General features: G+C 38.1%; 1 protein-coding gene across 1 annotated transcript in view; it reads left to right on the top strand.

Moving 5' to 3' along the window:
- TEX15 (testis expressed 15, meiosis and synapsis associated) overlaps nt 1-14,848 on the top strand; it is a 69,437-nt gene that overhangs the window by 18,427 nt on the left and 36,162 nt on the right. The window contains exons 2-3 of the mRNA XM_033230326.1: nt 5,060-5,225; nt 13,362-13,599. Coding sequence (XP_033086217.1) covers nt 5,060-5,225; nt 13,362-13,599 — 404 coding nt within the window. The remainder of the gene's footprint in view (nt 1-5,059; nt 5,226-13,361; nt 13,600-14,848) is intronic.

Here is a 14,848-nt window from a genome sequence, read left to right as displayed (position 1 = left end):
AGAACATGTGGAAATAAACAATTTTTAAAATACCATTTAAAATAACTTTAGGCAGCCGGGCATGGTGGCTCGCACCTGTAATCCCAGCACTGTGGGAGGCTGAGGGAGGTGAATCACTTGAGGTCAGGAGTTTGAGACCAGCCTGGCCAACATGGCGAAACCCCGTCTCTACTAAAAATAGGAAAAAATAGGCCGGGCGCGGTGGCTCAAGCCTGTAATCCCAGCACTTTGGGAGGCCGAGACGGGCAGATCACGAGGTCAGGAGATCGAGATCATCCTGGCTAACACGGTGAAACCCCGTCTCTACTAAAAAATACAAAAAACTAGCTGGGCGAGGTGGCAGGCGCCTGTAGTCCCAGCTACTCCGGAGGCTGAGGCAGGAGAATGGCGTAAACCCGGGAGGCGGAGCTTGCAGTGAGCTGAGATCCGGCCACTGCACTCCAGCCTGGGTGACAGAGCGAGACTCCGTCTCAAAAAAAAAAAAGGAAAAAATTAGCCGGGCGTGGTGGCGGGTGCCTATAATCCCAGCTACTTGGGAGGCAGAGGCATGAGAATCCTTTGAACCCAGGAGGCGGAGGTTGCAATGAGCTGAGCTCACACCACTGCATTCCAGCCTGGGTGACAGAGCGAGACTCCATCTCAGAATAAAATATAATAACCTTAAAATGAAATACTTAGGTACAAATATAACAAAATGTGTAAGGTTTTTATGCTATAAACTATAAAACACTGATGTTTTTTAAAAAAGGAAATTAAATAAATGGAAAGATATAGTGTGTTCATGGATTAAAAGACTCAACATAATGACATCATGAATGGGCTTATCAAAAGATGTTCAATGGCTAATCACAGCCATTAAAGAAATGCATAAGAGGCCGGGCGCGGTGGCTCAAGCCTGTAATCCCAGCACTTTGGGAGGCCGAGGCGGGTGGATCACGAGGTCAGGAGATCGAGACCCTCCTGGCTAACACGGTGAAACCCCGTCTCTACTAAAAATACAAAAAACTAGCCGGGCGCGGTGGCGGGCGCCTGTAGTCCCAGCTACTCGGAGGCTGAGGTGGGAGAATGGCGTAAACCCGGGAGGCGGAGCTTGCAGTGAGCCGAGATGGCGCCACTGCACTCCAGCCTGGGCGACACAGCGAGACTCCGCTCTCAAAAAAAAAAAAAAAATGCATAAGAAAACCACAATGAGATGTAACTATACACTTGTTAGAACAGCTGAAAAAGAAAACAATAACAGTGCCAAATGCTGGTGAGGATGGGAGACACCAACTCACTCATGTATTGCCATTAGGGAATGTAAGATAGCACAGCTGCTCCGGAAAACAATTTGGCATCATCTTTAAAAACAACATGCAACCATGCACAGTGGCATGTGCTTGTAGTTCCAGCTACTCAGGAAGCCAAGGCAGGAGGACTGCTTGAGCCCAGGAGTTCAAGGTCATCCTGAGCAACATTGCAAGACCCAATCTTTAAAAAAATAAGTAAGCATGCAGGCCAGGCACAGTGGCTCACACCTGTATTCCCAGCACTTTGGGAGGCCGAGGCAGGTGGATCAACTGAGGTCGAGAGTTCAAGACCACTCTGACCAACATGGAGAAACCCCATCTCGACTAAAAAAATACAAAAATTAGCCAGGCACAGTGGCGCATGCCTGTAATCCTACCTACTCATGGGCTGAGGCAGGAGAATCGCTTGAACTCTGGAGGCGGAGGTTGCGGTGAGCCGAGATTGCGCCCTTGCCCTCCAGCTTGGGCAACGAGAGTGAAACTCTGTCTCAAAAATAAATAAGTATGCAACTTCCATATGATCCAGCCATCCTTCTCTTGGGCATTTTTCCCTGGCAAACAAAAAATGATGTTCACAGAAAAACCTATACATGAATGTACACAGCAGCTTAATTTGTAATAACCAGAAACTGACAACCACCCCAAATTTCTAATGAGTAAATGGTTAAACAAATGATGGCACATTCATATGGTGGTATACTACTTAGCAATAAAAAGAAACAATCTATTCATACAACAACTTGGCTGAATCTCAGAGGCAGTATGCTAAGCAAAAAAAAAAAAAAAAAAGCAATCTCTACAGGTCTCATACCACAAAATGTCATTTACAAACATTCTAGAAATGACAAAAGTATGCATACGGAGAAGAGATTAATAATTTTCAGGATTTAGGGACAGGGTAGGAGAATGGGAGTGTGAGAGTTTCAGCATGAAAAAATATATAAAGGAGTGACACAGGGATGTCTCTGGTGATAGAGCAGTTCTGTATCTTAGAGTGATTGTTACACAAATCTTCATGTGATAAAATTGCATAGAACTACACACACAAGTGGATGAAAATCTGGTTGGTAAAGTCTTAATAAGGTCTGTAGCTTGTACCAGTGTCATTTTCCTTGTTTTGATATTGGATTATAGTTACATGTTTCCACTGGAGGAAACTGGGTTAAGGGTACACAAGACCTCTGTGTACTGTTTCTGCAACTTCCTGTGAATCTATATTCATTTCAAAATAAAAAGTTACACATCCACAAAATCATCATATGTTATGAAACTATCACAATTTGTACATCATATGTTACAAAACTATTAAAATTTGTAGTGATTATTATAAATATTAAAATGAAAATCATTTTGGGGGTCAATAGAATTAAAAATGGGAATGAGGAATGAGTTGTTACTGAAATCAGCTGGTTATAGTATTTTATATTGGTTTTGTCATTATGTTAACTTCTGTTGATTGATAAGCTAAATTTAAGGGGCAAATTGTTAATTAGGTTCATTTATATGGAAATTGCCTTAAACCTTCTATATAGTGAGTCTTCATTATTTGAGGATTCCATGTTTGTGAATTTCCTACTTGTTGAAATTCACAGTCAACAGTCAGCAGTGCTTTTTTGTCCGAACTTGATACTCAGCAATGCTTTCACAGACATGCACGTTGGGGTCAAGAATTTGAGTCACCCAATGCATGCATTCTCATCTAAGGTCAAATGAGGCCATGCTTTGCCTTGTTTCAGCTCTCATACTGCAATAAGTGTTCTTTTCCTAGTGATAGTGCTACATTGTTGTATTAGTCCTTTTTTTTTTTTTTTTTTAATGAGAGAGATTTAATTGACTCACAGTTGCCCATGGCTGGGGAGGCCTTAGGAAACTTACAATCATGGCAGAAGGGGAAGCAAACATGTCCTTCTTCACATGGAGTCAGGAGAAAGAAGAGCTGAGCAAGGAGGGCAAGGCCCCTTATAAAACCAGCAGATCTCATGAGAACTCACTATCTCAAGAACAGCATGGAGGTAACTACCCCCATGATTCAGTTACCTCCCACTGGGTTTTGGGAACTATAAGATGAGATCTGGGTAGGGACCCAGCCAACCCATATCAACTGTTAAAATCTTTGTTGGTGATCTCACTACTTTAAATGGTCTCCAAGTGTAATGCTGAAGTGTGGTCTAGTATTCCTAAGGTCAAGAAGGTTATGATATGCCTTACAGAGAAAACACATTTTAGGTAAGCTTCACTCAGGCCTGAGTTCAATGTTAATGTACTTCCAGGAAGAGGAGGAAGAAACTTGCCAATCTGTACATCAGGCCTCACCAAAAAGTGCTAAGGTAACATCTATAGTGCCTGATGAAACTCTGGGAAAGATAGAAAAGCAGCTAAATTTATAGATTCATGAGATTTCATTATGGCTAATTTTAAAAAGCATAGTGGGCAGCATTGTTGTGAAGCTAAAAGCCAGAGGAACTTAGGTCACATTACCCGGAGTCAGGGAAAAGTTAAACTCTTCTTGGCTAGTGCTATTTGACTCAAACATTTCAAAAGGTGATAGATGCAACATGAAAAATGTTGAGCTTGCAGGCAGATGGGTTCTGCAGATCAGGATGTTAAGGAAGAGTGTTTTAAAATAACCAGCTAAATGTCACATCGGAAAATGGAAGAACAAGTTTTCAAAACTGATGAGATTGGTTTGTTTTATAAAGATGTTGGCAGAATCTACATAATGCAAATGGCATTTTGGTGGTCAAAAATTTGACCAGGATCAGCGCAGTGGCTCTTGCCTGTAATCCCAGCACTTTGGGAGGCCAAGGTTGAAGAGGATCGCTTGAGCCCAGGAATTTGAGACCAGCTTGGACAACCCCATCTCTACAAAAAATAAAAGAAAAAGTAGCTGGGCGTGTTGGGCCTGTGCCTGCTGTAGTCCCAGCTATGCAGGAAGCCAAGGCAGGAGCGTCGCTGGAGCCCAGGAGTTAGAGGTTACAGTGAGAAATGATCATATCACTACACTCCAGCCTGGGCTGCAGAGCAAGATCCTGTCTCTAAGGGGGGGGAAAAAAAAAGTCGACCAGATGCCCGCAGTAAGTTAACCCTTTCCTTTCCCCCAAGAACAGTAGTTTGTGACACAGTGTTTGTGATTCAGTGTTGGTGGGAACTTTGTAGAATATAACTACCACAAATGACAAGAGTCAATTGTACTTGCTCCCTGCTTTCCTCTGAGTTCACTTCCATAGGATTAGGATTTTATCCTTTTATGCATCTATTTACAACAATGCTGGAGACGCTCATTGTCCTAAGAAAGTCTGTTTCCTCTTTCACATGCTACTGTATCAGGCAACATCTTACACGCATGTTCTTGTACTTTTGCAAATCAAAATAACCCAATCGTTTTCTAATGTGTAGTTTGCCTTATCATTACTTGTCAAACATTCATGCATTAACAGTAGCTGCCAGGTTTGTGTAATGATGTGCATTGTGGAGTCAGAGTTGCAACATCTTAAGTTGAGTATTCTGGGACTGTCATATTTGTATGTGTCAACTTTTAAGAACTCTTAATAGGTATGTGAAGAAAATCATGGTTCATATTTTCATTTATATAAAGTATAGGAGGTCTGTATTACTGTTGTAGAACCTTAAATATCAATTGTTCCCTTATGTTGTTAATGAAAATTCAGTACTTGGTTATTTTCTGTCTTAGAGATACAGTTGTCATTGTACAGATGTCCAGTAATGTCATTTTAAATGCAAACAACTGCTTTCTCTTTTTCTACCTTTAGTTTACTTGTCACCTTGTTACACCAATAGTAGAGAGTATAGTTTTATACATGATACTCTTAACCAGTGCAGGCTTGATGTAAGCTGTGATCTGCAGTCGTTATGGCAGTTTGGGGATACAAAACTGGTTCACAATGAGGAGCTGGAAAAAAATTTTACTACTAAGAGGTAAGTTACTATGATCTAAACGTGTTTGAGATTTTGTTGTGTTTCTTACTATGGAGTTTTATGCTAATTTATTTCTACCATTTGAGATTTAGTAAGTTGTTACTAAGAAAACAGATTATTTTTTGTTACATTCTCATAGTCTTCTGTAACATTGAAAGCTAAGTGTGAGATTTGATTAGTTTTATGTATTAATGTAGTGCGATTTCAGACACCCCCTTCCAATTTTCTAACCTTGATAAATTTTTCAGAAACATGCATCAGCACCTTTATTAAGCAGCCAATTTGTAGATCCCTCACACCTCCTAGATAATGTAAAACAGCAGTCAAAGTAATCAAAAAGTAACTCCTTTTTACTCTTGAACCCAGCCCTTAAGAGACTGGGTTGATGTTTTTATTTGGGAGGATTGTAGCCAGCTGTTTCTAGCTTTTCCACTAGAACTGTCCTTTCTATGTTGATGCCATTTCTCACACATAGTTTTTTAAAGTACTTCTCTAGCTTCTTTGGAAGGCATATTGTCATTTTCATAAGAATAAAATCATATGCAAAGTTTTCATTGTAAGCATTTTTTATTTATAGGTATAGATTTTGTTTGAGCACAATTTAGCGTTTCTTTATTTTCTTCTAACTTGTCTCCTTTGCCATTTCTCACTGTTTAACTTAAAACCTAACTAGAGTTTGATAGACCTACATGTGGAACTCGTTTTGGAATGTTTCGACTTGTATATTTTAGAATTGATTCCTCTTAACTCAAACATGCTGCCACACTTGGTGTCAGTTTGGAGATTTGGAATTAATGGGAATGATAGAATTTGTTAGTCGGGCGTGGTGGCTCATGCCTATAATCCCAGCACTTTGGGAGGCTGAGACAGGCAGATCACCTGAGGTCGGGAGTTCAAGACCAGTCTGACCAACATGGAGAAACCCCATCTCTACTAAAAGTACAAAAAATTAGCCAGGCGTGGTGGCGGGTGTCTGTAATCCCAGCTACTAGGGAGGCCGAGGCAGGAGAATTGCTTGAACCTGGGAGGCAGAGGTTGCGGTGAGCCGAGATCACACTATTGCACTCCAGCCTGGGCAACAAGAGTGAAACTCCATCTCAAAAAAAAAAGAAATTGTTGTGGTATGTTGCCTTTCCTCTAAAAAACAGCTTTGTGGGTTAAAAAGGGCTAGGTATATCCAGTGACTTCCAAGTTGAAAAACAGTTTGATCCAAAATGAATTCCTGACACTGTTCTTTGGTTTTGCTTATTTTGGACATTAAAATTTTTGTCCTTTCAAACCAGTTATTTCTCCCTGTTAGTGTTACAGAAAAGTTAGAACAAGTACCCAGTGATAGACAGGACATGTTAGAACATTGTAAATGACCAACATGTATAGGATTTATTGTTTTCCTGGCTGTTGGCCCAATTAGACAAAAACTCGTTTGTTTCCCATAGTTATTTATACTCATTTTATGGTACTTACTACAATATATTGATTTGTGTCTCATTCTCCTAGTGTATTTTGAGTTTTACCTTGTTTTGTGTTCAAAGTGCAAAACTGAGTCTGGCAACACAAGCCAATTTGAACGGGTTTCTGTACTTGAAATCAACAATAACCCAACTGGAACTGAATTTCGTACTGGGAAAGGGGTACTTGTAGGAAAGACATTCTAAAATACGGATTTAGTTCAAGGGAAGAGGGCAATGAGGACCCCCCTCTTCGGCCCACTGCAGAATTCTCAAATGGGAAGTTGGTGATAATCTGTACCTTGGGGCACAGAACCTGTGTTTCATGAAGCTGTAGTTTTTGAGAAAAATTCTACCGAAAACTCAGCATATTAGAGTGCCTTGACCATTTCCCGTTTAGACCCAAGAAAGATCATTTTTTCAATCATAGAAAATTCAGATTCAATAAAAAAGAGTCACTCTGTTTGTGGCCTAGTTTCACAGTTCAGCTTTGCAAGATTAGCTTGAAGTAGAGAATTAATCCTTTCCAAAGTTAGGGTGAATATGGGTTTAAAAGAAATGAGATTTAACAGGGGATAAGGATGTGGTAAAGCACAAATCTGTTGCCTGAAATATTTCCCAAATACCTCCTTTCTCCTATTTGGAGAAAATACCTCCTTTTGAGTATTTTCTGCCTAGTAAGTGGAACTACCTCAAGTTCACACAGTAAAGATACACATTGCTTAATGACAGGATTATGTTGTGAGAAATGCATCACTGGGCAATTTTGTCATCGTGTGAACATCATAGAGTGAACTTACACAAACCTAGATGGTGTAGCCTACTTATACACCTCAGCTGTATGGTATAGCCTGTTACTACTGTAGACATTATAAACACCGTACACTTAGGCTACACTAAATGCATTTTTTAATTTTCTCAATAATAAACCTTAGCTTACTGTAATATTTTTATAAACTTTAAAAGTTTAACTTTTTGACCCTTTTTAAATAACATTTAGCTTAAAACACAAATACATTGTACAAGTGTACAAAATATTTTTATCCTTATTCTATACATGTTTTTCTATTTTTTTTTAACTTTTAGAACTCTTTATTTAAAAACTTAAGACACAAGCACACACATGAGCCTAAACCTACACAGGGTCAGGATCATCAATATCATTGACTTCCACCTCTGCATCTGTCCCACTGGAAGGTCTTCAGGTGCAGTAACATACATGGAGCTGTCATCTTCTGTGATAACAATGCCTTCTTCAGGAATACTTCCTGAAGGACCAGCCTGAGGCTGTCTTACGATTAATTTGTTTTAACAAGGAGAGATAATATACTCTAAAATAATAGTAAAAAGTATAGTATACTAAATACATAAACCAACAACATAGTCACTTATTATTATCAAGTATTGTGTATTGTACATAATCATACATGCTATACTTTTATAGGACTGGCAGTGCACAACCATCACCACAGACATGAAAGTAATGCATTACACTATGACATTATGAGACCTAAGATATCACTAGGCAATAGGAATTTTTCAGCTCCATTATAATCTTATGGGACCACCATTGTATTTTTGGTTTGCCATTAACAAAAATGTCTATTATGGCACATGGCTGTATTTTAAATACAATCTGGGGGTAGAAATTGATGGTTTCAAGTTGAAATTCAGTACATGAAGTTCATTATAGATTGAGGGCCTTGGATGATGGGGAGGTCCCAGAGACTTGTTGCCAAGAGACAGACATTCTTAGTCTCAACCATTGTCTGAACAAGATCTCCTGCTATGGTTACTAGCCTTTGGAATTTTGAGAGCAAGGAATCCCAGCTGCTTCTTTACAGAAGGATATATATGCCAAGGACAAGTTAATACTGACAATTGTTAGCATTCTTTACTTTTTAGAATTCAGTTGTTTTTTTTCCTCCATGATTGTATTTTGGGTTTAGATAATTTAAACTTAGCCATATGTCACTAAATGAATGTTGGTTATTTAGGTCTATATCCAGATCTGTTGGAAACGAAGGCATTTCATCTGTGTGATCATCATGGATCTGGAGTTGGATGTAGTAATTCAATGAGACTTTGGGTTGTTCCCTCCTTGTGAGGTAGATTGAAAGTACTTTGTGTAAATGAGCACTTTTGAAAGTATATGTGTTAGAAGTAGGGTATGTAGGAAAAAGGGTAGCCAAATGAGTAGACTACAGTTTTCCTAACAATTCTAGATCATCTTTTATAATTAGCCTAACCATTTTTTGTCCAGTTCCCCTTGCTTTGTGAGTTTATTGATGTACAAGCCTAGTCATTTTTTTTTTTTTTTTTGACACGGAGTCTTGCTCTGTCGCCTAGGCTGGAGTGTAGTGGCGCGATCTCGGCTCACTGCAAGCTCTGTCTACCTGGTTCAGGCCATTCTCCTGCCTCAGCCTCTCAAGTAGCTGGGACTACAGGCGCCTGCCACCATGCCCAGCTAACTTTTGGTATTTTTAGTGGAGACGGGGTTTCCCCGTCTTGATGAAGATCAAGATCAAGATGGTCTTGATTTCCTGACCTCGTGATCCCCCCATCTCAGCCTTCCAAAGTGCTGGGATTACAGGCGTGAGCCCCTGCGCCCGGCCCTAGTCATTATATTTATATAAACATAGCATAAGACTTGCTTGGAAATCCTCTTCTGGTGGCTATGAGCAAGGAAGCCTAGTTGCTACGAGCTTCCTTCTTGCGACCATGATGGGAGCTGGATGTGGATAAAGATAAAGCTCTGCACAGCAGAGGGAGAGTTGTGGGGAAAAACAAGTTCCTCATATCATTGAGGGGCCAAGTTCAGAATCTGCCTGTGGTGAGCAGCATAATACTCCCCCAAAGATGTCCACATCCTAATCCCCAGAAACTGTGAATATATCACCCTTACATCCTTACATGGCAGAAAGGACTTTGCAGGTGTGATTGAGGTTACAGACCTGGAGATGGGTGAGTATCCGAGGTGATCTTAGTGGGCCCAGTTTAATCACAGGAGCTTTTAATAATAGAAGAGGGAGGCAGAAGAATGGATCAGAGAGCAGAAATGAAAGAAAAAAGAGATATGAGGGGGACTCAGCTTGCCTTTTCTGGCTTTGAAGATGAAAAAAGGAGATTATGAGCCAAGGATTGTGGGTAACTTCTAGAAGCTGGGAAATGTCCTTAGCTAACAGCCAGCAAGGAAATGGAGACCTCAATCCTACAACTGCTGGTAATTCAATTCTGCCAGCTTGGAAAGAGATCCTCCCCTAGAACCTCAGAAAGGAACACAATCCAGACAGACGACACCTTGATTTTAGCCCAGTGAGAGTCATGTCTGACTTCTCTGTGTAACTAAAATAATAAATTTATGCTTTTTAATCCATTAAGTTTGTGAGAATTTGTTATAGCAGCAAAGGAAACGAAGTCTTATATCTGGAGTTGGGTGGCATTCGCACATTTCTTAAATATTGTGGAATCCCAATTTCTCTTAGCTGTCAGCGTTTTGGTTCTTATATTGCACTTTGGGCCAGCTGGATACTGAGTTCTTATCACTAGCAATCTGATGGATTTGAAAATTAATAAGTTATCTTTAAAGATCTCCAAAGAAATAATTTTATTTTCTTTATTACAAAAAAAACTTACTTGAATACTTTTAATCTCTACTTTAGGCAACCCCCACCCCATAGCTAAATACCTTGTATGAACTTGTGTTTCCACTTAAACTTAGAGATAAAATACTTCCCAGAGTTTCATTTACTGAACAAAAAATTACCTACTATATGTAGGTTGTCTTGGAACCTATTCTAAATGATGTAATTAACTATGACATAGGCATTCCATCCAAAGCACTTATACTTTGTTGTAGTTGGCTTAAATGAGACAGCATGTTAGCACAGTGTAAATTAAGAGTTCCTGGTCTACAGAAAGATATACAAGATTCCAATTCTATTTCATCCACGCAGCTTCTCTATCATATGAGTTTTCTCATCTGTCTTTTACATTTATTTTACTTAATATGTAATAAAATATTAGTTAAAAAGTAATGACCAAAATTAAAAACCCACAAGCAAGAGTATAACTACAAATTCTAAGACTTGAATGTTGTGTTGATTTTGAGCTTTCCATCCCAGAGCTTAAAGTACATGCAGGGTTCAGAGGTGACAGACTTTGACATCTATCCCTCGTTAGTATTGCTGCAGAAAAACATGGGGAAACATTTCTAGAAAATTATTTTATATATTTTTAAAATTTAAGATAATATAAATATTGACACAGATTCTGATGCTTATTAATGTCTTTTGGTAAAAGAGTGCTTTGTATTTGCTAGTTCTTCAGATTCTTACCCAGTTATTTATCAAGCAGGTGAAGCTCCTTTCCTGATGCACTAGAAGTCAGTACCGTGATACCGGGTTTGTGAGAAAAGAAAAGCTTTTATTACAGGTAGACTCACAAGGAGACAGGAGGTCACGCCCAAATCTGTCTCCCCATGCTAGCTTTAAAGCAGTAATTTTATTAGAAATGGTTTGCGGGGGTGGATTCTAGCATCTTTAGGTGATTGGTGGAAGGAAAGGGAGGTGTAGAAAGTCTTTGGGCATGCACAGTTGTCTCTTTGTGCCTCCTCATGGGTCCCATGTACAAATTTGGGGAGAGTTAGTATAAAACACACGATGAAAATTCAGGCTGTGATGTCAGCAAGCTCATTCTGTATAAACTTCGTTTGGCCGTATAGGTTCCAAATGATTGCAGCCAGTGTTGTTACAAGCGGAGGGAGTTTGAGTATTTCAGTAAGTTTTCTTATATGCCATCCTGCAAGCTTAAGAATTTCTACTAGTCAATGGTTTCTTTATTTCTTGGGGACACAGTTTCAATTACATGTTACTGTGTACAGAAAAGAGTCTTTAGGCTCATTTTACGTATTGTTTCTGAAATGGAAGTCTTGAGACTCAGAGTTTCTGTCATTTGAAGTCGTGATTTAGATCATGTTTGAATAAATTTGGAAAGCCAACCTTTTATGCAATTTTTAGAGGCAGAAATAGATCAAAAACTAACTTTTCTATAGGTCATTTTTTTACTAACATATTCAGGCCCTTTTTTTCAACTATAATTCTGAAGACACACTGAAAAATAAAAAGTATTAGTAGTATAATTACGAATACAAAACTCCAGAGAATATTTTCTACTTCAATTTACAGAGGATTTTGTGGCCCTGGATCAGATTTTTATTGTTACATTTGTTTCATTCCACTGAAATCCTTAGGATGATATAATGGTAGTCAGGGAGATGAGCAGGTTAAAAAAAAAAAAAAAAAAAGAATTTGGCCCAAAATACCCTGGTGCCACTGTGGAAAAACCCTGCTGTAGGGTTTACATTATACATTATACATCTTTAATTTATTCTGGTGTACCTTCAAATGTTACTTTGATGTGTAGTGTAAGAATCTTAGACAGTAATCTTAGTGGTTCACGGAATTGACTCATGTGAAGTTGAAATCAAGAGCAGGAAATGCCAATTTGTGGAGCCAAGAGTTAAGGCTGACATTTCCAAGAAATAGAAGTGATCATTATCTAATCAGTCAGTCTTGCTTTTGTGGTCCTGCCTACTGTTAATGATGAGTCATTCTTGAAAGTAAGTATTAATATACTTATTAATACTTATGTGCATGGTATACTTTAAACAAATTCTGTAACTGGTATTCCAGGAAATAAATCTTGGAACCTTGTGGTTCTCAAGAACAATTTTCCTTTTGTAGTATATACATTCCTTTGCTAGGTTCTGTAGATTCTCCATTGCAGATAATCATTTGGACCCTAGTGTCTGAACCACTCTATTGTACCACCTGGTGTGGCAATTTCTGCTGCCACTACTCCTGAGCAAACCATATAGAATATCTCATCTGCCAATTTTAGGGAAGGGATATATATTTTATATGTTTAAATGGGTCTTGTAATGGAAGTAGTAGAATTGGGGCTTTTTATACTTCAGATTATAGTCTTTTCTGAGGTTGATTCATAATTTTCTTTACCTAAGATAAAATCCTGTAATCAAATATTAGCTTGTTTCTCCCAGCTGTTACCTAAATCCCTGAAGAATGGAGAATGTCCCTAATAATTGACTATGTATGTGCATATGTGTGTGTGTTTCTGTCTATAGATGTGTAGAGATACATAGATGTCGACAAGGTATTTTGTTTAGAAAATGCATGTTCTTCCCTCCATAACACAGTTAACAAAAATGTGAGCTCTGGAACCTGACAGACAAGAATTGGCATGTATAATTCCAACTCCTTTGTCATTTTCCTACTTTGGCAAGATTTAACTTTCTGAACCTATTTTCCTCATTTTAAAAATGTCGATAGCAACAAAATAAACTATAAAAACTTCTTGGGAGGTTGAGAATGAAATGAGAAGATGCATGTAAAGTTTAAGATTTTGTACTGCTTACACTAGCAGCATTTAAGAAATGTTAGCCCCTGTTATTTTAGACCAGGGATGATAATAATGTTCATAAATCTTGGATAAGTAATCCTGAATTTGTTTCTAAGATGATTTTTCAACCTAATTTATCATCACAGTGTAGTAATACCTCTGAATATCAATACTTCTCTTACTTTCTAACTATGGTCAGTGGAAACACTTATCTTCTTGAAAATTTTGTTGATATTTATCTTTAACTGTATACATTGTTTTACATTAGGTCAGAGATGCGTGAAAGTGGAAGACATTGCAGAGAACTTGAAGAGCATTTCTGCTTTTTAGCACTTCCGCAGAGTGATGTAGCCCAGATATATCAGAATGGAATAAGTACCAGAGCATCTACATTGAAGATACTAGGAAATCCTCTTCTTGGAATTTATATGTTTAGACATGTTGATATTGCCTTGAATTATTCTCATAGTCGTAGCATTCCTATAGAAAGTATTTTAATTTTTAAGGTAGGTATCATAAAACAAATATTAAGTATATGGACAGTTTGCTTTAAATTGACCTGAACATATTATCCTTTCCATATAAAGTGTTAATGTTTTTAAATTCCAGTCTATTAAATAAATTATTATTTTTTTATTATTTTTGTCATCATTATTCAAAATTTTCTCCTCTCCTCTTTACCTGGGTGTGCAACACAAAGCAAAAAAAAAAAAAAAGCAAAGGCAGCCTCCGTCTTTGTCTTCCCAATATGTATATTTTTCTGTTCTAATTGACCCACCTTTTACTCTCTTGTTTCTATCATAATAAGTACTATAGTGTTTTACATATCCTCCTCTAAAGCATTATATTATTATAATTTTGGTTTAAGCTAGTTATTTTTAAACTCCTGCAGTTTATTTTAGTTAATAGTATTGTATCAATGTTAAATTCTTAATTTTGATGATTTTGCTATGGTTATGTAAGATGTTAACGTTAAGAAAAGCTGGGCACAGGGTGTATGGAACCTTTGAACTATTTTGTGCATGTGTGCGTGCGTGTGTGTGTGTGTGTGTGTGTGTGTCTGTCTCTCAAAGCCTTATTGAAGAAAATTAGCCACCATGTAAATGTCCAGCAATAGTGTATTATGAATGTATTATATATTATAGCTCTGAAATAAGAAGTATCTGTTGCAGTTAGATTTATGGAGAATTTTTAAAGATGTGGGAAAATGCTTATGCAATCATGTTTAACTTTTTAAATTTTTTAAAAAATGAGATATCAAGATGATATAAAATGTGCTTAGTTGTTATGAGTGATGATCTTGGGATCATGACAGTATAGTTTTCTGTACTTTCTGGTTTTCCAAATTAGCATTTTCCAAACATCCAGTGGTAAGTGTTCCTTCCCTTCCCTTCCCTTCCGCTTCCCCTTTCCCTTTCCCCTTTCCCCTTTTTCCTTTCCCCTTTCCCCTTTCTCCCTTTTTCTTCTTTTTCTCCCTTTCTCCCTTCCATTTTCTTTCGTTTTTTTGAGAGAGAGTGTTACTCCATCACCCAGACTGGAGTTCAGTGGTGCAAGCTCAGAGTGCAGCATTTGTAACTGTAGTAAATGAGATTGCTTTCCTGATATCCTTTTTAGATCAATAACTATTATCATATAGAAATACTACTGATGAGTGTTTGTTGATTTTGTATCCTGCAACTTTACTAAATTTATCAGTTCTAAGAGGGTTTTTTTAATGACACTAGGTTTTCCTAAATATAAGATCATGTCATCTAC

The sequence above is a fragment of the Trachypithecus francoisi genome, unplaced genomic scaffold (genome assembly GCF_009764315.1).
Source record: "Trachypithecus francoisi isolate TF-2019V2 unplaced genomic scaffold, Tfra_2.0 Contig01440, whole genome shotgun sequence".
Taxonomy (NCBI): domain Eukaryota; kingdom Metazoa; phylum Chordata; class Mammalia; order Primates; family Cercopithecidae; genus Trachypithecus; species Trachypithecus francoisi.
Note: the sequence above shows the minus strand (reverse complement) of the source record. Positions and strands in the feature narration are given on the sequence as shown.